At 52.1% G+C, this 22262-nt stretch overlaps 2 protein-coding genes across 5 annotated transcripts in view; one reads left to right on the top strand and one right to left on the bottom strand.

Moving 5' to 3' along the window:
* FAM163A (family with sequence similarity 163 member A) overlaps positions 1-10124 on the top strand; it is a 101102-nt gene extending 90978 nt beyond the window's left edge. For 3 of the 4 annotated variants that reach the window (XM_047076925.1, XM_047076926.1, XM_047076927.1), the window contains exons 3-5: positions 2391-2412; positions 3357-3471; positions 4044-7144. In XM_047076925.1, the coding sequence (XP_046932881.1) occupies positions 3379-3471; positions 4044-4451 (501 nt within the window). In that variant the 5' untranslated portion in view covers positions 2391-2412; positions 3357-3378 and the 3' untranslated portion in view covers positions 4452-7144. Of the gene's footprint in view, positions 1-2390; positions 2413-3356; positions 3472-4043; positions 7145-9372 lie in introns of those variants that run through there. The other variant, XM_047076928.1, reaches the window with a different exon arrangement.
* Positions 10125-12456: 2332 nt separating this feature from the next.
* LOC124509858 (uncharacterized) lies at positions 12457-19485 on the bottom strand. The gene is made up of 4 exons (XM_047076460.1): positions 19194-19485; positions 15435-15651; positions 14087-14307; positions 12457-13016 (listed from the first exon to the last, which is right to left on the bottom strand). Exons 1-4 carry the CDS (start codon positions 19483-19485, stop codon positions 12658-12660), a joined length of 1089 nt encoding a protein of 362 aa, XP_046932416.1. The 3' UTR covers positions 12457-12657.
* Positions 19486-22262: the final 2777 nt, after the last annotated feature.

Below are 22262 nucleotides of genomic sequence, written 5' to 3'. Positions count from 1 at the left end.
TTTTTCCTCACAGTCATGCTTGTAAGCTGAGTTTTTTTTTTTTTTTTTAATCTTTCTTTTACAAGCGAGAAAGGAGGTCAGTTTCCAAGATGGGGTGGCTGGTAAATGGCACAGCTGGACCTCAGATGGGTCTTCAGATGTGCGCCTCTGCCTGCCCTGCCGTGCTCCCCGTTTCCAGGTCACTTGTACCGTACAGCGTCAGGGTACTGAGAGAGGGGAGGCCAGGCGTGGAGGTCAGAAGGAGGGGAGGGCACTGTTCTTATATAGCTTCATAATTCGCTGCATCCTAAAACGGGCTCAGCTCATCCCAGGGGACGAGGCCGAGACTTTCAGGTAGAGTGGGTCACTGCTGCCTCCAACTTCAGGTCACTCCACAGGCCTCTGTCTCTTCAACAGCCCTCCCTGGTGAGCAAGCAGGGGAAGCAGGGGAAGTGGACTGATGTTGTAATGAGGGCACATACATTCTCCTAAAGCTGAGGTTCATCTCCTCACCTGCCCCCCGCCCCCAAACCCAGCGAATGCCCAGTGAAGCCCTGAAGCATGGCCCACCGTGCATCTGGGCAAAGTCAACTTGGTCTGGAACAGTGATGCTCAGGTCTGAAAATGGGAAGCGAGCGGATAGATACAACTTGCTGCCCCCTGGTGGTGGGTCCGAGTCATAACTTCCAGGCCCATGAAGGAAACGCTGCACTGCGAGGTGATTATCAAGTACCCACTTGGAACCCAGCACTGTGTACAACGTTGCAGGCGTAGGAAGCAGTAGAGGACACAACTCCTGATCCCAAAGGACTTCTAAAGTACTGGAGGAGTTAAGATGTTCCCATGTGAAACTTGACAAGCATTTTACCGGGACAAGATTTGAAAAGCGGCCAATGGGGAAGCCTGGGCGGCTAGCTCGGTTAAGCTTGACTTCTGCTCAGGTCGTGATCTCACGCTTCCTGGGTTCAAGCCCGCGTCAGGCACTGTGATGACAGCTCAGAGCCTGGAGCCTGCTTCCAGATTCCGTGTCTCCCTCTCTCTGCCCCTCCCTTGCTCGTGCTTTCTTTCTTTCTTTCTCAAAAATAAACATTAAAAAAAAAAAAAAAGAAAAAGAAAAGTGGCCAATGAATGGAAGGGGAGCCTGGGTGGCTCAGTCGGTTAAGCATCTGACTCTTGATTGTGGCTCAGGTCATGATGTCGTGGTTTGTGAGTTAGAGCCCTTCATTGGGCTTTGTGCTGCTGGTGCGGAGCCTGCTTGGGATTCTCTCTCTCCGTCTTTCTCCACCTCTCCCCTGCTTGCTCTCTCTCTCTCTCTCAGAATAAATAAATAAACTTAAAAAAAAAAAAAGTGGCCCATGGAAAGGCTTTGCAGTAGGAGTCTAGAGAGAGAACACCACTATGGGGAGGTCAGGGAGGTCTCTCAGAGCCCTGGATGGTGGGTAGGATCTAAACAGGTGGAGAAAGCGGGTTCATGCACTCCTCTACCTAGAGTTCTTCAGGAAACCCCCTCGACTCGAAGAAAGTTAAATGCCAATTCCCTGCCTGGCTCACAGCCTCTCCCACTTCCTGCCTACCCTGCCCGAGCCTTTGCAGATTCGCCACAGGTCCTGGAACCCCCTGTGGTCGTTCACATGCCTGGGCTGTTCATCCAGCCCTCTGCACTTGTCTACTGGACAAGCTCCCTGTCCGCTTCTAGGACTCAGCTCAAGTGTAACATCTTCCAGGGAACCTTCCCCGAGTAGTTAGCCGCTCCCTCCTCTGTGTCCCCACAGCCCCTGGTCTGTGTGTCTTACACCATATCATCCGGTATGTGAAGTGTCTTTTCATCACGAGGCTCTAAGCTTCTTAGGAACTGGGCCTTCCTGGTGGACGGAAGATTCACGTAGGGGGGCAGTGGGAGGTGGGGAGGGAAGATAAATTGGTGGTGAGCACGCAGGGAACTGGGGCAGGGCAAAGCATGTCAGGGTGCATGACGGTGGGGGGCAGGAGGGACCTGGGTGAGGAAGAATCACTCCTCCCACCAGGTGAACACGGCAGGGCCTACACCTTCCTCAGGGGACCGCAGCTTGCGTTCCGGCCCCACTTGCCCTTTGAGTGACGAACATCCCGCCAGGCCCCTCGTGGCAGCCCTGGTGAGAGGCTGGAGGTGGGAGCACCCCTCTGGAAAGAGGGTGATGACTTAGGCCGTCACAGTTGAGTGTGAGATACCAGAGGGACGTGCGAGTGAAGCGTCTACCTATCAGTAGCAGGAGGCATAGCTGGAGACAGGGCTGGGGACGTGTGGGTTTCTCAGTGGTGGACCACACAGAGGGGAAAGCAAGGTGAGGGCCTTAGGGACCGATCTAACCCTTGGGGCCTTTTTCAGGGGTAACACTTCTCCCAACATCTCTGTCCCTTTTATTGTCTTGCAGGTCACTGTTCCCTTTACTGAACGTAAGTGCTCATGGTCACTCTTCCTTCCTCAAGATGCCGAGTCTCCTCCCACCGTCCCGCTCCATTAGCAGGGCCAGCCGTGGTCCCCAAGTGCCCGCGAGGGCGGGAAGTCCCCCTTCAGTGCCTGAAAGGGAGTCTGCCTGAGGCCACACAGCCTCACGTCCAGAGCTCACCCCTGGCCCATTATCCGCATTAGCAGGACCCGTCCTCCGGCCTCGCCGCCAGCTTCCGGGAGCCAGAATGCTGCCCGTTGCCCACTCCCCCTGGGCTTACCTTGCCCTTGTTTTCCGTAAGAGTTGGAAAGAGAGGAGAGATGCCCCCAAAAGGAGTGTGGGTTTGAGCCAGGGCAGAACCGGGCAGAACTTTTCACATTCGGTGCCTGTCCCCTCCACCTGGGTCAAAGGCTCAGGAGTCTGCTGTTTGTGTCCTGGAGGGCAGGGATTAAGAGCATGGTGTCAGGGGTGAACCAGGCTGGACAGGATCTCAGCCAAACCAATCGAAGCCTCGGTTCACCGTGTGTGAAACGGGGATAATGGATAAGTATCCCAAGAGGTATTTTGAGGATTAACGGAGACAGCCAGGGAAAATTTAGGGCAGTGCCACAGACTAAGCCCTCAGGAGAGGAAGCCGCTGTCTTTGTGTCTTGGAGTCATGGGGTGAGTGTGTGGAGAAGGAGAAGAGAATTAGAGAAAGACAGCAAGATCCTTTGAACAGAAGCAGAGAGCAGAATTATGTCCTCAGTGAGCACTCTGCCTCCTCTCTTCCCTCCTGCAGCCGTAGGCCTTCAGGTCCGGCTGGCCCAGGCACAGGAAGTCCCTGGGGCCCCTCCTATTCCAGCTGCCCTCAGGTCTGCCCAGCCTCCAACTGTGTAGAAAGTTCCAGGAGGCCTCCCCGCCCCACGGCCAGTGTGGCCGCCCCTCACCTCTCCGCACCCATCTTTGCAGAGTTTGATGGGGCATCGGGCGGATGACAGCGGGAACAGTTGTGATCACTGGCGGAATCCTAGCTACGGTCATTCTCCTCTGCATCATCGCCGTCCTGTGCTACTGTAGACTCCAGGTCAGTCCCCAGGGGGCACCGGGGGCAGAAACGGGGGGCCCACTTGGAGGGTGACAAAGCCCAAAGCCATGGAATGTGGGAGGCATAAGTTAAGGGGGCTGGGAATTGGGGGTGGCCGGAGGGAGCCATGCAGCCCCCACACCCTGTACACTTTGGGGTCCCCAAAGGCAGTGTGCCGGGAAGATGCTGGGTCACGGTGTTGTGTGTCCTGCGTATCTGAGCTTTCAGGAGTGGTGGGAAGGGCATCCTTCTGGGGAGACGGAAAACTGCTCCCAGCTGCCCCCGTTCTGTCCTCGATAGGACATACATGCCCCTCCTCTCTGCCGCCCCGCCTCTCTCAACCACAGCCGGGAGCTAACGTGCCGGGAAGCAGGGGGAAGGAAGAGGGAAGGTACTGGTCTCGCAAGGCTGGGACTGTGTATTGGTGGAACGTGGGCGTCTGGTGTTGCATTTTAGTCTCGACACCAGGAAGCTCTCTGCACAGGGTCCTCCGTGGACAGGGGCGCGGGTGCCTTTGTGTGCTGGAAGGGGAGCATCCAGCCCTCAGGCATCCCTCCCCACTCTCCCCTCAGTATTACTGCTGCAAGAAGAGCAGGGCCGAGGATGCAGACGAGGAGGAGGAAGAGCACGACCTGCCCACACACCCCAGAGGCCCCACCTGCAATGCCTGTAGCTCCCAAGCCCTGGACGGCCGAGGCAGCCTGGTGCCTCTCACCAGCGAGCCCTGCGGCCAGCCGTGTGGGGCGGCAGCCGGCCACTGCACCACCTGCTCCCCGTACAGCTCCCCCTTCTACATACGGACGGCTGACATGGTACCCAACGGGGGCGGAGGCGAGAGGCTCTCCTTTGCTCCTACATACTTCAAGGAAGGGGGACCCCCGACCCTCAAGCTGGCAGTACCCCAGAGTTACCCGGTGACGTGGCCAGGCTCCGGGCGTGAGGCCTTCACCAATCCAAGGGCTATTAGTACAGACGTGTAACCCCGTTCACCCCTGACCCCTCCGCGTACGATGCTGCTCTCCCAGCAGGAGCCATGGGGGCAGCAGGTGATCCCCTCCAACAGCCCACAAGGACTGTCTCAGTTTCTTTTTTTTGGCTTTTCTTGCCCCACGGTGGAATCCAAGCTATTGAGTGCAGTGAGGACCAGGGCAGGGCCCGGCCCCGGGGCTCAGAGGTGGGGGCTGGCAGGTGGAGCGGATGGCTTTGCAGGCTTCTGTGCTGGGACGGTCCTCTGCCGGCTCTGGCCCCGTCATAACCGCTCTCGCTCCCCTCGCTCCCCCAGCTTTGGTGGACGGCGGGAGGAGGCGCACCAGGAAAGCTAAGCAAAGGCCCCAGAGGCCTCCAGACTCCTTGGGGGATGGACGAGAAAGGGGCCCAGGGCCAGGGGAGACGTGAGAATCTGAGGAGGGAGAAGGAGGTGCTCCGGGGACCTCTCCAGGACCCGCGAGCTACAAGGAATCCAAGAAGTAGTTCGCGGTCTAGTTTCGTATTTGGTCATCACGAGGGCCGCAGCCTCTGCATCTGCTCCAATAATGGGCATTGATTCCAGAACACACAACAGCTGTACTGGCCCCCTTCCTCGTGGGACACGTTGAGTTGACTTTCAAGGTCATGGCATAAGGTTGTTTGTAGGGGATGCACCGAAAGGGTCATGTCTAGACTTGTCTCCCCGCAGATCCCCGTTCTCGGCCTTGGGAACCAGCTGCCCCTGCCAGAGAACCTTGTTCAAAGTTTTGCTGTTGAGTTTGAGCAGCTTAGCGAAGGAGATCTACTTGCTGATGGTCTCTGGGGTCCTGGCCCACCTCCCTGAGCGCAGCGTGCGGGAGCAGTGTTGTGAGGGTGTGTGTGTGTGTGTGTGTGTGTGTTCACCAACTGGTGGAGAACACACACACACACACCAGGGGCTTTGCCACCTTTGGGAGCTGCAGAGGGAAGGGTCTCTGATGTTCCAGCTAGAAAGGAAGAACTGACCCACAGACAGCAGGAGTGAAAGGTGATTAAGGTGGCCGGTCCCCACGGCAACCAGCTGGCTGGTGCGGGGAGAGCCTGCAGAGTCTCCCAGGGGACATTCCCTGGTAGCTGGATTCCATGGATTCCGGGCTTGCTTCCCTCCCACCGCTGCTCCCCCCAACCCCACGCCAGTCTCCAGTGGGGGGGGTGCTGTTAATTGTCCAAGCCCCGCCCTCGGTCCCCACTTAGAACTAGGCTGTGGCCTTATGCCATTTGAAGGAATGCACCTGATGGGTTTTCTGGTTTCCTCTACAGTAAGGGGTGGCTGCTACCCCCTTCTAAGGGCATACCTACCCCCCTCCCCAGCACTGTGGCATCACAGAATGCTGCAGAGGGTGGGGCAGGGGAAGAGCTGGCCCCTTTGCTGGAATCCCAATTTTGCATTTGAGAAAGGGCCAGGTGCAGCTGGGAGAGAGCGGGGCAGGGAGAGAATTCACCACACTTCTTGCTCCACTCTGTCTGGACACACTTGTCACCTTGCATCTCCTCTGTAATTAGTGCACACTGGCTGAAGAATCAGAGGACCTGGGGGTCTGGCACACACACTCTGGTCCCTCATTAGCTCTAGGGCCAGTCATTTGTCGTCTCCGAGACCCCATTTTCTCCAGGAAAATGAGACCTGCCCAGATAGACCTAAGAGCCCGCTAGTACTCCAAACAGCCAGGACTTCCTGAAGAGACCTGCCCGCTATGCTGCTTTCCTTGCCCTCACCCTGGCAGGGGCTGGATGTACTTACCGACGGCCTGATCCAGTGTGCAAGGATGTGTGTTGAGGGCTGAAGGACCACGGTGAAACACAGGTTTAGCAGGCAAAATGATTTTCACGGTCAGGGAAAAGCAACCATGTCTGATCCTACTGAGTGATTTCAAATAGTAGCATTTCCTAACATCGGGAGGCAGCTCTGGGTGGGGGTGATGAGCTCTCTCTCCCAGACCAGAGGGACCAGCCTAGGACAGCAACTTTAACCTGCTCCATCCCCTGAGCAGTCCTCATTGGGCCCAGGTGCACCCCCTTGACATGAGCTTCTGGGTCTAGCAGCCATCGTGGCTTCCCGATGACCAGCCCCAGTGCCTCCCCGCCTGGGAATTTCACAGCCAATCAGCCACAGCAAGGGCTGTCCCTCCTTTGTACCTCCTGCCTTTGGAGAAATCAAGACAGCCCAGTCAACTATCACCTGCTTCTTGCATCGATCTATTGGGGTCCCTCAGTGAAAAGCATCGTAGACAGTCCCCTCTCCTCCTATAGCTTTCTTAGCCTAAATCTTATCAATCTACACACCAAAATCTGGGTTTTGGGCACTGGAGGGATGATGGGCCATGGCCCTCCCCCACACAGCCCCACAGTGCACAGGACACAGTCTCCAGATTGCCTGTCTGTCTCCCTGTAGCTGTGACGGTCTAACCTATGGAAGAGGAAGCCCACCCATTCAATTGTGCTGCACTTTTTAGCTATGGAGTCTGTGCTATGGGACACTCTTTGGACACCTTTCAAATTGTTCCCTAACAGGAAGAAAAGGAGAGGCTGGGAGCACCCTGTCCTCTCCGCCATCTTGTCTCCACCGCCATGTCACTGCTCCTGCTGCACATTTCCTGTCCTGCATCTTTGATAACTTGGAGTCACAACCAAGTGAATGTCAAAATAAATGAGGAATTTGAAATAGAAATCCCACAGAATGCTCTGTTATTCACCTGAGGAGGGGGCAGCTGGGCACAGATTTAAGAGTGAACGCTCCTTTTTATTTCCCAGAATGTCCATTTTCAACGCCAAGATGTACCAGCTGCTTCTCCCTTCCTGCTTCCACACTAATAGGTCTCCTCTGCCATGTCGCCTGCTGTCCCCCCGCCCGCCCTGCTACCTCAGTCAGAACTCGCACCCAGGGAGGATGTGTTGTTTGTTGGGAGAGGGGATGTGAAGATAGTAGCTGCTGCTGCCCCTGAGGCGGAAGTGGCCCAGCCCGCTTACAGGGAGCCTCACAGGGAGCAACCCAGGCTTCCGCCCTGCTCCCTGCCACCCCACCCCCTTACTGTCCAGGCCCCTGGTGTTCCCACCTGTAGTTCTGGGTTACATCACCAACCCTCCAAAGTCTGAGGAGACCTGAACACACTGCCAGCCCTTGCACGTTGGGAAGAGACAGAAGAGGAGAGAGTTTGGGGATCAGAACCTGGCAGATGCCGCAAAACCAGGAGAGGAATGGAGTGTGGACCAGAGAACCCGGAAATAGCTTTGTGCGTGAAAGGAGCGTCCGGGGAGGGTGAGGATGAGGATGGATCTGTGTGCGGGACTCTGCGTGTGTCTGAGAGAGAGAGGGAGACACCCCCTCCCCTTCTCGGGGCCAGTGTGACTACAGCTGGGTGGGCAGTGGGCAGCCTGGCCTGCAGAGCTCAGACACTCTGCTCCTGCAGGCCTCTGGTAGTGCCGTGGGGCACAGCTTCAACCTCAGCCCTGGGGGCCATTGGCCACAGCGCGGCCACCAGTCGTCCTCTGGGAACAGAAACCTGAAGCTCTTCTGTCTCGTCACCACACCCACCCCAACCTCAAGCCATCTCCTCCCCTGCAAAGTGGCTCAGGCCCACTCTATCCCTGCCTCTCAGATGGCTCCTCTGGGAGGTTGGGCTGCCCCACATCTTTGTGCAGCCCCAGGCGACGTGAGGGTCACAGCCCTGGCCCAGTTCTTCTCCCTGGTGGCACCTGAGTGACCTCAGCCTCAGCCCCAGGCCTCGGGTCTTACTACACCTTCTATGTCCAGATGGGCAGGGACGGGAGGACAGGAGCAGTGGTCAAGATCACAGGTCCATCAACTCAGTACCCATGAGCTTCTGTGACCGTCACAGCCCTTGGCACCCTAGACACTGTCAGCCCCCTAAGCTGCATCATGCCAGTCCGGATCCCTGAGGTTTCTCCAGAGAGAAGCTTCTTCCACTGTCAAAGCTTCTCATCCCATTTTCTATACTCAAGTTTACAAGTACTGCTCAGAGATTACTGATCATTTCCGGGAAAAGAGGACCAAACCATAAGTATCTGAGGCCAGGAGCTCCTGACAGCACAAAATCAAGAAAAAGCATAAGGTGCCCAACCCCAACCCACCCCCACCCCCCCGCCCAGCCCTATTTGAATGGAAATGGCCCCTAGTCCTTGAACCTCAGGCATTGACCTAGGCATGTCCCAGACAACAGTGACAAAGCCAGCCAGCACCTCTTCCTCCTTCGTCAGCCTGGTCCAGGCTGCTCCTCTCTCCTCCCTGTTTGGCCACCTTCTCCACCCGAGACCCCCGGCCCCAGTGGCCATCCGCCTTCCACCGCCTAACGTCTCCTTCTGTGGAGAACCCAGTAGCACACAAGCTCTTAAAAAATGCCCCTGCACCTCAGGCTTCTGAGAGTCCCCATAGCGTGTCTCAGGGTGCCCAGCACACAGCACCCTCCCGACCATCCCCCAGCCACAGCTGTGTGTGCTAGGCAAGCAGCCATCAGGAAGGGCTCCTTTCTCCCTGTGACCTAACATCCCAGCAGGTGCAGTAATGGAGTAATGGCGGTCAGAGGGTGGAGTTTTGTGTCAGACTTCGCTTGGAACCCTGGCTTTACCACTTGCCGTGTGACTTTTCAGGCAGCCTTTTGCTTCTCTCTGATTCTGTTTCCTCCTGTATAAAATTGAAATCAGAACACTTACCTTATTGGAGGACTGAGTGAGACTGGCACACGTGGTCGCCATTGTCATTAGTAGGATTTGTAGGTGGGCCCAAACCTGAGTTCAGGAGGCAGCAGGACCCCAAGTTGCGATTGCTCAGGCCCCAGGGTGGAGGGCTGCTCTGGGCTGCATTTCATCTTCTTGCCTCTACTCTCCCCTGAGCCTTTCCTAAACCCCTCCTCCCTCACCACCTCTCCCTGCCTGTTCCAGGCATTGTCGGGATCACCTCTCTGCTCACCACAGCCTCTCTCTTCATTTGGAGCCCCCCTCCCCGATAGCTACCTATGACCCTTTGAGAGACCAAAGCTCCCATCAACCCAGGACTGCATTTTTTGACCCACATTGCTCCAATGAACTGGACAAATGAAGGAGGGTAATCATATTCCAACTCAAGACACAACTCTCGGCTCGCCTCTGTGCTGCTTATTTCACTGGCTTCCCCCAAGTTCAACGTTTGAAAGTCAAGTCAGAAGGGATCCGGAGGAGCTCCAGCCCCTCCTCCTAAGCCGGGACTCCCCGACTCGCTCATCTCTGGCCCTGCTGGGCCTCACCCAGAACCAGCTGGCTTCCCTGCCACCAGAAGTGGATAAGGGACTCTGGGTGATAGTGGGGAGGTGAGTGCGGGGAGGAAGGGTGTCTTGATGTCTGGCAGGAAGGGACAGAAATGTGCTTTTGCAGGACACCATCTGCATCTTCACAGAGCTAGGAAACCAAGGAGAACCATCTGGTTCACACCCCCGTTGCCTCTCCCAGTGCTGGCTCTGTGGGACCCACCTTCGCTCTGCCCCGAACCCTCTTCCTCACGTACTGCCTGGATCCACGGAGGACAAGGAGAGACGATGGCATGGCTGTAACCCTCACCCACAGGCCACGGGGGGGCCTCGGCTTCCCTGACCAGACATCGTATGGCCACTTACATCCCCTCCTTCCGGGGCTGTCGTTCCTCTGAAATAAAACCTCTCTTCACCTTACAGAATGGTTAGACTGACGCTGCACCTGCTATGCTCCTGTTCCTCTGTTCCCATGTACGACTCTGGACAAGTTTTCTGTATAATCCTAAGTTGTCAGAGGGAATGTCGTGTCTCTGGACTTGTTCCCACTTCAGGACGAGTTAAGGCAACTTGACTGGTGCCGGGAGATTGAACTCTGGGACAGTAAGACCCTGAGGCCCAATCCTGCCCATTCTGTGAGAGAGTTGCCAGGCAGTGCACTTGCCAGGCCCCCTGCACTTAGCCCCCTGGAGGAGGGTGGCCGGCAGGATTCAGACAGCCTGCCAAGCGCCACCAACCAACCTTCTGCACCACTTGCCTTCATCTCTGTCCTGTGCCTGCCGTGGGTGCAGGTGGTACCGGGCTTCACTGGGGCAGCTCCTGGTGCCTCTGCCTTTCCCCTTTTCTTACGGGGCTTAGTGGGTACTTTTACACGGGAGGAAATAAAACCCATACCTATACTCCTGGACACTTTGGTCATGGAGGTTTAAGACATCTTTTTAAATTTGTTTTTATTTAAGAAAGAGAGAGAGCATGAGTGGGGCAGAGAGGCAGAGGGAGAGAAAGAATTTTAAGCGGGCTCTAGGCTCAGTGTGGAGACCCATGTGGGACTTGATCCCAGAACCCTGGGATCATGACCTGAGCCGAAATTAAGAGTTGGATGCTTAGCCAACTGAGCCACCCAGGTGCCCCAATGATTTGTGTTCTGGATCTAAGTAAGCAAGTCAAGGTTAAACAGACGCCTGACCCTCCTCACAAAGCCCTCTGTACTCTCCCTCAAACATACAGGCCCAAGCAAAGGGAGAGGCCTTCTCCAGGTGACCAGTTTGTACTGTTACCCACAGTAAATGTACAGTTGAGGAGGCCGTAACTCAAACCCAGGGAGGAGTCTCTTTAACTCTTCCTCAGGCAGGAATCCTCAGGTAGGACAGAGTCCTGGGTAGAGGGACAGAAGCGGAGTGGAGGATGGCCTTTCCACCTTCCTGTTCCCAATCTCCAAAAGGCAAGATCATTGAAAGTAGCCACATACAGGCTATGAAAAGGTCAACATTCTCCACATAAGTGAAATTATTGTCCAACAAGCATATTCAGATACATTCAGGATAAACCCACTTGTCATGTATGTTCTTATAGATAATATGTTCTGCTTCTTAGCCCACTTGTTGGGCAGCCCTGAAGTCTGCCTAAAGCTTAGGATACAAACATCCAGCCAGGATGTTCCAACCAAGGCAGAAGTCACCCCTTATTCCAGAGGACTGCCCCCACAACCCCAGGTGAGGTCACTTCCCACGAAGTCCTTTACCAAGGGTGGCCGGTCCCTGTGGGAAGCTTTGCCCAGGCCTCCAGGAAAGCCCTTGGCTATCCCACTTCCTCTGTATTCTGTTATCAATGCCCACCCCTGTTCTACATACACACACATCACCACCACCACCAAGGAACCCAGCCACAGCTAAGAGAGGAGGAGAGGGGAGGCAGCCCTCTCCCCCTGACTGACTGGCTCCCACCCAGTGGGCAGAACAGTTCCGGTCTTCACAGGGGTAAAAGTCCAGAGACTTGGTGGCTGGATCACACTGGACATTTGACATCACCTTCCCTTCTAGGTCTCCGCAGAAGATGACGTGGCTCATCGGGCCCTGGCCCCAGGCCCCCGAGCACCTGGAGGAACGCTGTGCTCCAGTGCTGGCCTGCCAGCTCCTGTATCCACTTCAACCCATCTGATATCTACCTATCCTCCTGGGTTGGGTTTTGCCTTGGGCCACAGTTTTCTGCCCACAACAACCTTATTTCTAAAAAAAAAAAAAAAAAAAAAAAAAAAAGACCTCCGCCCTTAGAGGATTTGTGTGCTGAGTCTAATTAACCATCTTGGAATTCTAGCGGAGGCCTGACCCTCTTTACAACGTCCTCTGGATTCTTTTTCCTTAGGTATAGAACCTGACCGAAAGGATCCACGACAATCAGAGGTCTGCAAACACCAGGTCCCTGCATTCCAAGGGTCTTACCGGCACCCTCACCCTTCTCCTGCCTCTACCTCCCTCTCACCCCTCCCGCCCCCCCCAGTACACCCGTCCCAGGAGGAGTTAGGTACAAGTGACAATAAATGAGGAGGAACTCAAGAGAGAAAAATTAAGAATTCAACACTTTAAAAAAAATTTTTTTTTTCAACGTTTATTTATTTTTGGGACAGAGAGAGACAGAGCATGAACGGGGGAGGGGCAGAGAGAGAGGGAGACACAGAATCGGAAACAGGCTCCAGGCTCCGAGCCATCAGCCCAGAGCCTGACGCGGGGCTCGAACTCACGGACCGTGAGATCGTGACCTGGCTGAAGTCGGACACTTAACCGACTGCGCCACCCAGGCGCCCCAAGAATTCAACACTTTAAATAAGGGAGAAAATGGTAATAGATGTGCCTGAGATAGGCATTGGAAGGATACATCAAAAACTAATAAAACTGGTTTCCTTCAGGAGGGAGTGGGGAATCGATGAGATGGGAGCAGACACGCAACTTCAGGGTCTGCCTGGTTGTATTATTGTGAATTTTGTGACTCCGCATTTTGAAACGAGCTTTTTCCCCGAGTTAGAGTACAGCAGGACCGTGTCCGAGAATAGTGCATGCTGGGTAGTTGCATGCAGGTGCGCGCGCAGCGGCTGTGGGCGGGGCCCCGGGGGAAGTCTGTGCTCTGGTCTCCACCGGAAGAGACGCTGGGTTGTCTGGCCTCCTGGGCCCGTCGTGAGCCTTGTACGATGCTGCCACGTTTGAATCCCTTCACTCTTGGGGCTGGAACACGGCTGGCTGCCGTGGGGCCTCCCAAGGGACCCTCCACAGGCAAAGGGCCTTCTCGGCTTTGAGTGGGAAGCAGTTTTCTCTCCACCAGGCCAACGACGGGAAGACGACAGGGAAAACAATGTCAGCCAACAGCGGTTCGTATCATAATATATATATATATAACACATAAGATTTACAATTTTAACCATTTTGAGGTGGACGATTCAGCGGCATTAATTACTTTCCCAAGCTTGTGCGACCATCACCACTGTTTATGAAGCTTTCCGCCACCCCAAACAGAAACTCTGTAACCATGCATGATTCAATTATTTTTAACAGCTATATTTTATCTCTGCATGAAAACGATGCTTTCAGGGGGCCCTCCCGGTGCCCTTCCTGCCGGAAGTCTGAGGCTAAATAAAGCCGTAGGAAGGCAGAGTGATGAGGGATCCTCACCTCCCTGCCCCCACTATGGAATCTCCTAAACAAAACGTGTCTTCAAGGAAACTCCAAAGATAAATGTGTTGGAAAGTAGTTTTTCAGCCTATCCGGCGGGAAAAGTGGGGGAGGCCTGGGCAGGCAGCATATTTTAAGACGAAAAGGAAGAGACTTTGGACAGTGGAGAGAATGAACCAGCTGTAAGAGTAGGTGCAGTGGGTGGCTGCCAGCACGCTCAGGTCCTGGGCTGTGCCAGCCAACTGGATGGACGGCAGGGGCCTCATGTGGACCACTGGGGAGTCCCCAGGCAGTAGCCGTGCACGAGGGCAGCCTCACTATCCTTCCTGGCAGCAGACCTTGGGGGCCTGCTCCGCTGAGCAGCCACCTGTCCCCTTCATGTGTCTCATGGTCCACAGCGGGTGGAGCGCTAGCCACGGAGAGGGGAGGGAAAGGGAGCAGGGAAGGAGCACACTAGCATTGCCAGACTTCCCCCAGGACCCAACCATGCGCATGTTTGAATGCGCACGGGGTTTATGAACCCACTGGGATTCAACATAAATGTGTGTGTATTGGGTATCCAAAAAGGGTCCGTGCCTTCCCCACCAAAAAGGTAAAACAACAACACCAGGAATTTTCTAGATCCTGTTCATCCCACCTGGAACGACTTTTCAGTTGCAACTCCCGCCCCACACTCCCATCTCCACCAGTGCAAATTTCCCCTGTCCTTCCAACCTTTTCCATGATTCAGTGTTTTACTCCTCTGTCGACACTTGCAGTAAGCTGTCCTGTTTTCTGGATAGCCAGAAGAGCATTCTAGGTTGGAGCATTGATACTTGAGGTGCCCTCTATTTCCTTGGCAGACAGAATGTTCCTGGAGGGCTGGATTCACCACCACATGAGCCCCGGCACCTGGTGCAGTGTTGTGCACACGCTTTGCAGTCAGCCAGAGTCTGCTAAAGGAAGCAGGATGCATTTCTCCCTTTCATTAGGCCGTTCTTAATATTTTTAAAAAGTCAGGTGTATTCAGAAGGGGAGAGAAAGAAATAGAATAATATCATAAATACAAGAGGACTAGACAATCCGAGTTCAGGGAGAGAAGAATGCCCCCGCTTCCCCTTTATATGTGTCTTTTAAGTGGCATTTATTTAGTTCCAACACTTGAGAAGATGAAATATTGGGCTTTATTTAGCCCAAAGCACATGATGATGGCAGGGATTTAATGAGGTTATAGTCTGCCTCCCTGGAAAACATGATCCCACCGCCAGTTTGCAACAAAGTAGGTAGCTGGGGAATCTGAGCAAGGTCCTAGGCTTCCTGGCGGGGAGCACCCCTTGGACCATTCTCAGAGCTGCGACAGTCTTCCTCATCTGCTCCTGGATCCAGAGCCCAAAGTCTGGACCATTCGAGGCTGCGCTTCTTTGGGAACATCCGAGTCTTCCGGTTTCTCCATCACCTCCTCGCTAAGCTCCATCTATTTTGGGATTTACTCAGCAGCCAGGACCAACCCTGACGAAAGGAGCTGGTCATTTATTGGTTCCTCCAGTGTGACGCTTCCCGAAATCAGCTCATGCAACCCCCCTACCCCCATGCCTCTTGCTTTGATAGCCAGCTGTGAACAAGTAGGACCCTAAAGGCTCCCATGTGCAGCTCAAGGCTTGGCTTTTCTCAGATGCACATTTTTCAAGAGTCCCAGGCTGACCTGGATGGAGTGGCACCCACCGTAGCCTCTTAAAGGCCTTGGCGTTGAAACGGGAGCATGCTGCTCCTTGAAGTTCTCTGAGTGGTCTGGGCAAGGCTGCAGACACACAGAGCCATGGCCATTTCTCAGGACTTGGCAATCTCCTGCCACAGCAGTGGCCACAGTGGCTTTGCCCTTAGGCAGGAGCGTGGGGAACAAGCAAGCACGTGTACAAACTAGAGCCTACCTCGTAGAGACTGCACGGTGCCTCCCTCCTTGTCCGGCTCCACCTCAGGCCCTGCTCCTGTGCCTCCCCTGCCCGGGAGCTCTGCCCAGCCGGCCTCATCTGCTCCCGACCCCACAGAAGCCCTCGGGCTTCTGGAAGCGCTGAAGCGGCCCTACCTGCTGCCCACACGCCTTGGCTGGCGCCTGGAGGGCTGTTGTGGCTCTGGGGACACGGGGAGCAGAAGAGTGAGCTGGTGACGGAGGAGGATAGTACTGTGAATCTCGTGGGTAGGAGGACCAAGCGAACACCAGAGGGAAGCCTCCCTTCCAGGGTGTCCTTCAGCCCCTCCTCCTTCAGGCCTCTGCCAGGCTGCTGGTCCTGCCCCTCTCAGTGCTTTAGACAATAAGCATGACAAATTTGGGGGTGCGGATGGGGCGTACTCTGAGACAAGTCCAGAATGCTGATAAAGCTGCAAACTGAGGCAAACAGCACTCTTTCATATCACGGGAGAGTTCAACAGTAGTTTCTTTTACTTATTTAACTTAAAAAAATAGATATATAAATGACCTAGAGCATTGTATTTGTTTTAGGTGTACCATCTAATGATTGGACATCTGTATATATTGCAATATGATCACCACAATACATTTAATTAACGTCCATCACCACATACAGTTATAAATTTGTTAGTGTTGTGTTGTGATGAGCTTTTTAAGATCTACTTTCTCGGGGCGCCTGGGTGGCGCAGTCGGTTAAGCGTCCGACTTCAGCCAGGTCACGATCTCGCGGTCCGTGGGTTCGAGCCCCGCGTCGGGCTCTGGGCTGATGGCTCAGAGCCTGGAGCCTGTTTCCGATTCTGTGTCTCCCTCTCTCTCTGCCCCTCCCCCGTTCATGCTCTGTCTCTCTCTGTCCCAAAAATAAATAAACGTTGAAAAAAAAATTAAAAAAAAAAAAAAAAGATCTACTTTCTCCTGGCAACTTTCTGATACATAACATGGTGTTGTTACCATGCTGTACATCAGATCCTCATGACTTATTTATCTTGTAACTGGAGGTTTTCCCTTTTGAAAGTCAATGGCAATTTAACTCTGAATCCAAAGCTCTACTTTAAAAAAAATTATTTATTTATTTTGGGAGAGGGAGAGAGAGGAGGGAGAGAGGGAGACAGAGAATCTTTAAGCAGGATCTCACGAACTGTGAGATCATGACCTGAGCCGATATCGAGTCTGACGCTTAACCGACTGAGCCACCCAGGCGCCCCAAAGCTCTACATTTTTACCCTCCTCTTGCCCCCCCCCACCCCCAATCTATGTCTGTGATATCACAGTAGGTTCTGTGCAATACTGGGCTTCTCTAGTTCACTTGCTAGGTTTCTCCACAACAGAATGAACAGTGGCCTAAGGCTCAGGATTTCGGTTCTGGCCTCAGTTTGTTTGTTTGTTTGTTTTGCTTTGTTTTAACCATTTTTTAAATGTTTATTTTTGAGAGAGAGACGGAGTGCAAGCAGGGCAGGGGCAGAGAGAGAGAGAGAGAGAGAGAGGGAGACATAGAATCTGAAGCAGGCTCCAGGCTCTGAGCTGTCAACACAGAACCCAATGCGGGGCTTGAACTCACAAGCTGTGAGATCATGACTTGAGCTGAAGTTGATCTAAGCCACCCAGACACCCCCTGGTCTCAGTTTTGCAGTGACAACCACATGGTCTTCACTTAGTCCCTCACTTAGTCCCTCAGTTTTCCCATCTGTAAAGTGAAGGGTTTTGACTATATGACCACTTCAGTCATTTCTTTGTAGTATTTCATGCCCTCCTTTCCCTACAGCCTCTTGACTTAGAGGCTTCTAGGCAAAGAATCTTACAGTCAAAGTGTAAAGAACCTATTGGTTATTCAAGTGTTGTGGGAGGTCATTGAGAGGATGTGACCACTGGTTGACCCATGAGCTGGACCTGGGCACCTGGAGGCTCCTCACTTCTATCCTTGTCCCTGGAATCTGGGTTCCACTTGCCTTTCCAGCTCTCAGAGATTGTCCCAGGGACAGAAGTGAGAACATTTCGGTAAAGAAAAAATAACTCGGTTGTCAGAAATCTGACTCAGGTGTAACTTTCTGTATGTTGCATTTGTTACATATTCAGGTAAGTGGTCAGAAACTGTCATTCCCTTGGTTCCCTCTGCGGCTGTGTCCACAACTTCAACCGTGTGACCCAACTCCGATTCCAAGGGTGAGCCAAAGTGCTTGTGAGCTGACATGTGCGGAAAAGCCAAAAGGGCACAGATTTTGAAAAATAGCCATTAGTGAGTAGGGCTAACGCAGGCACAACTGTTCATTCAACTAACATTTGTTGGGGAACCTGACACCAGGGGATAAACATTGTTCTAGGTGTTAGAGAAATAGAAATGAAAAGTGCCCACCTGCCCTCAAGGGGTTTCTACTCTGGGACAGAGAATGAATGCACATTTTCACAAGTAAAAACCTTCCAGGGATTTGCTTGTCCTGGACTAAAACATGTAATAGGAGAGTAAGTCTGGTGGTCTCAGACTGGCAGGGGCAGAGACAAGGGTTCATCAGCCCATGAAGTGTGGCACAATGACTTTAGGAAGTTGATACTAGCCTCAGCACTTCTCTCCGGCCGGATTCTGTCCTCAGCTTAGAGAGGAAGAGTGAGATTACCAAGCACGGTGTCTAGGTCAGTTCAGGCAGCTGTAACAAATTACCATAGGATGCGTGGCTTAAACAACAATTCTTTTTCACAGTTCTGGAGGCTGGGAAGTCCAAGGTCACGACACCAGCAGATTTCGTGTCTGCTGAGGCCCTGCTTCCCAGGTCATAGAGAGCCATCTCTTCACTGTATCCTCACATGGTGGAAGGGACAAGAGAGATCTCCAAAGTGTCTTTTATAAGGAAACTATCCCATTCATGAGAGGTCCACCCTCATGACCTAATTACTTCTCAAAGGCTCCACCTTCTAAAACCATCTCATTGGGGGTTAGAATTCCAACATATGGATTTTGGGGGGACACAGGCATTAGGTTTGTAACACATGAGTTCTAGGTCAGTGGGGGCAAGAAACCATTGATCAAGGTGATTCGTAGGCAGTGAAGACAGATTGAAATTCAGCCAGGGATGGGTGCAGATACTCTGAGGACGTGCCAGGTGAAAGGCGAGAACCTTGGGAAAGCAGACATAGACAGTGTGGTGAATTAAAGAGCCAAGAGGAGAAAGAAGATAGGCGATAAGACTTGATCCTGGCCATTAGGATCATGGAGTCCTAGGCTCTAGAAGACTGTCAGAGGCCGTCACATCTATTCCCACCTCAGTGCACTTCACAGAAACTATCTGACAGGAAACAAAAATGCCCAGTTTTGAAGAATAACCAGACAGTCCTGGAGTCGGAGGTGTTCATCACACAGCAGAGCCAGCCTTGGCAGACCCCGCCCACCCCGCTAGTGTTTGGCAACTGTTATGGAGTCAATCACCTGCACAGGTTCAAGGGCAAGGGCCTTTGTCTTCTCAGTCCTTTCAGAAAAGCCAAGCCCCTGCTGCTTCTCTGCAAAAGGAAGACGTCTGAGCTACAGAAAACATGTAGGCAGAAGGCACTTCAAAAATAAAAGGGGTTGGGCCAACTGGCTCAGGTCATGATCTCATGGTTGGTGGGTTCTGGCCCCGTGTCGGACTTTGTGCTGACAGTGTGGAGCTCGCTCAGGATTCTCTCTCTCCCTCTCTCTCTGCCCCTCCTCCTCTTGTACTCTCTATCTCAAAAAGAAGTAAATATTTTTTTTAAAAAGGAGGAGTATAATTCCCACTTGAGTGTCAGTTTCTTAGATACTGGACCCACAGGCACTAACTGGACTAAATGAAGAAACCCCGGGAGTGGCCACCGGGAGGACAAGATGCAGGTCTTGCCATGGCTTTGTGCGTCTACAAAAATAATTGCGTGTACAGGTGCTGGACCGTATGTAGCACACCTCGGTCACGCAGGCATTTGTGTCTGTACCCCGCACAGCTGACAGCCAAAGCCCTGGCACTGCATTCCCTGGCTGTGGCCAGGAGGCCAGAACATGGCCAGCCTGTGACCTCTTTGAGGAGGAGAAGAATGTGGACTTGGTATGCCTGGGCAGGGTGGCCACGGACAGCACTGCAGTGGGATAACCAATCCGGGCAGGCGTATGCGGCGAGACTGATTCCGTCTCCACGTAGCCACAGCCCACCAGGCCATTTTCATTCATCTGCATCACTCCAGACCAAAGCAACCAGTGCTCACTCCACTTTTCAATATTTAAAAAATGTCAAGTTAGAGCAAATTGCAAATGACAATGCGTAGTTGTGTGTGTGTTGGCGTGTGCATGTGTGTTTTCCACAAGGGCATTTCTACTCCTCCCGTAGGCATCTGCTGTACGCATTCGATAGAGCCTGTGATTCCAAGATCACTGGGCATCAGAGGATGAAAAAGAAAACAGAGTGAAAATGGTAAGCAAAAGGTTATGTGCTAATTTTCCCCCAATACAGCTGCACACTCTTCCCTCCTGTAAAATAAAGTTGTTTGCTTTTGCTTTTTAGTATGGTATGTTTTCTCTGGATGACTGAAGATTCCTTTGAGTTGATGCTTACAGGTGGGGTTGGTGTATGGAGAGCTAATTGAAACACTAAGCAACATAAATCTGCAAGTTCTCACCCTTCCTCTATATATGGACCTGAACAAGTCATCCCACTATTTTTTTTTAAGATAGAGAGAGAGAAAGAGAGAATGAGCACAATCGTGTGCAAGCAGGGGAGAGGGACAGAGACAGAGAAAATCTTAAGCAGGCACTACACTCAGCACAGAGCCTGACATGGGGTTCGATTCCGTGACCCTGGGATCATGACCTGAGCCAAAATCAAGAGTAGGTTGCTCAACCGACTGAGCAACCCAGGCACCCCAAGAGAGATTTTTGGGTAAAGTGTCATGCCATTATCATTGACAATAGAACCAACATGGGAATTCAGTAACCAGAAGCATATGATTACTGTTCACATTATTTAGTAATGTGTCTGGTGAGTAATTATAGCCCCACATCATGTAATAAAATTACCGTCGATAAGCAGAAAGCTAGTGGGGCACGTTCATATTGACCTTGTTCAGCCAAAGACAAACTACGTGACACAGAAGAGATTATTAAACTATGTGGAATTTAGGAACTAAAACAGATGAACATAGGGGAAGGGGGAAAAAAAGAGAGGGAAGCAAACCAGAAGAGTCTCTTCACTATAGAGAACGAACCGAGGGTTGCTGGAGGGAGGTGGGTGGGGGCTGGGCTAAATGGGTGATGGGGATTAAGGAGGGCACTTGGGATGGGCGCCGTGTGTTATATGGACGTGATGAATCAGTAAACTCTACACAAACCAAACGTGTTAACTAACTAGAATTCAAATAAAAATGTGGAAAAAATAGAAGAGATTATGAAACTGACTTGTAGCATACTTCTGTACTAGCATTCAAACTAGATGTTTTTTAAAAGGCTCCTGGAAACGAAATAATTACTGAATATTTGCAGTGTAACGCCACCAATTTGGCAGGGGTTGCCAATAAGCCGTCTTGCTTATGTAACTGAACTTGGGTGCCTTGTCGGGAACACTCGTGTTCAAGTGTCCAGCAGCCCCTGCCTGACTGGATGCAACATCCATGTGGTTTCAGCCCATCTCACCACCTGGTTTTTATTCAGTTTCTGATCCTCAAAGATGCTTTTTTTTTGTTTTTGAGCCTGGCTCTGTATTTTTAAAGTTCCCTTGAAATATTTTATCTATTATTCTTATGTGTTTGGAGTTACAGAGGGATGTTAACTCAAAATGAGAACCTAAAATGGCATCTTAGGTTAACACGACAATACAAGACATTACTACATTGATGGTTCATCTCAAATATTGATCTGTATTGATATTAGAAAATTAGGGAACCTGCAAAGTGTCAGACTACAGGTCAAAAAAGACAGTGTCTCGATTTTAGTGTTTGTGGGTATGCAGCCTTCGCCAGGCCCTGAAGTCCTATCCCATGTGGGTGGATTTCTTAGTAAGGAGTGCCCAGCACCTGTACAAAACGGGATCTGTCCACTCTGTTTCCTTTTCATAAAGTAGCGAAGGGTCATTCAGTAGCTTATATCCTTTCTTCATGTAGCTTGATGAAGGTACTTTGTTAAAGAAAAAAATATTCAGTGACACTTGTTAAGGATGGTAAGGCAGACTTTATTCAGGACCCTCCTGATAGGTGTAGGGAACATTGCAGTGGGATTTTACAGTGGGGGGGTGGGGCGGGGAGAGCTCAACTCTGAATACAGCACGGGCAGGGAGGAATTTATAGGCAAGGGGCAGGGTAGGGGTCGGTGGATGCATAACTACTAAGAGGAAACATCAGGGTTGGGGGGGGGGGGCGGTTCTGGTTAAACTGTCCTAACAGGATTCTTGCCGAAGACAGGCTGGGGTGATCAGACATCCCCTGGAGGGAGCCAGATCAGATATGAGGGTGGGGGTTCCAGATTAAACTGACTTAGAAAGGTTCTTGCTAAAGCTGTATTTTATAAGAAAGTGCGTAGATGAGCCTACGAAAAGGCTGAGGAGCCTGACTAAAGTTTGGTCAAGAATCTTTGTCAGCTTCTGTATCAACCATTCAGTTACCCAGATTGCAATTTCAGACTTGACATCATTTTTATTATATACTATTTAAAAGTGTAATTCCCACAGTAAGTAAATCATTCATAGCACCTCTCTTCCTCATCAGCCAGTTTTCACAGTATGGAGGCTTCAGTGGGTTGCAATTTATTTGAAGTATGTAACATCCTCTAGTGGTGAATTTATGTATTAAAAAATCATGTTGCTGCAAACCTATTGCAGATCTTGGGAATGACTATTCAATTCTGTGTTCTTTGCTTTTAGCTCTTTGGCTCTTGAATGTATTGTTAAATGAGGGCAGTTTCCTGTCCCATCATTAATGACACAGGCCACTTCTATACACTTGCTCTTTTTGGAACTGACCAGGCAT

This window comes from Lynx rufus, unplaced genomic scaffold, assembly GCF_022079265.1.
Source record: "Lynx rufus isolate CCGP_SWC_20201006 ecotype Redwood Valley unplaced genomic scaffold, mLynRuf1.p SCAF_15, whole genome shotgun sequence".
Taxonomy (NCBI): Eukaryota; Metazoa; Chordata; class Mammalia; order Carnivora; family Felidae; genus Lynx; species Lynx rufus.
This window is presented reverse-complemented; position numbering and strand designations above follow the sequence as displayed.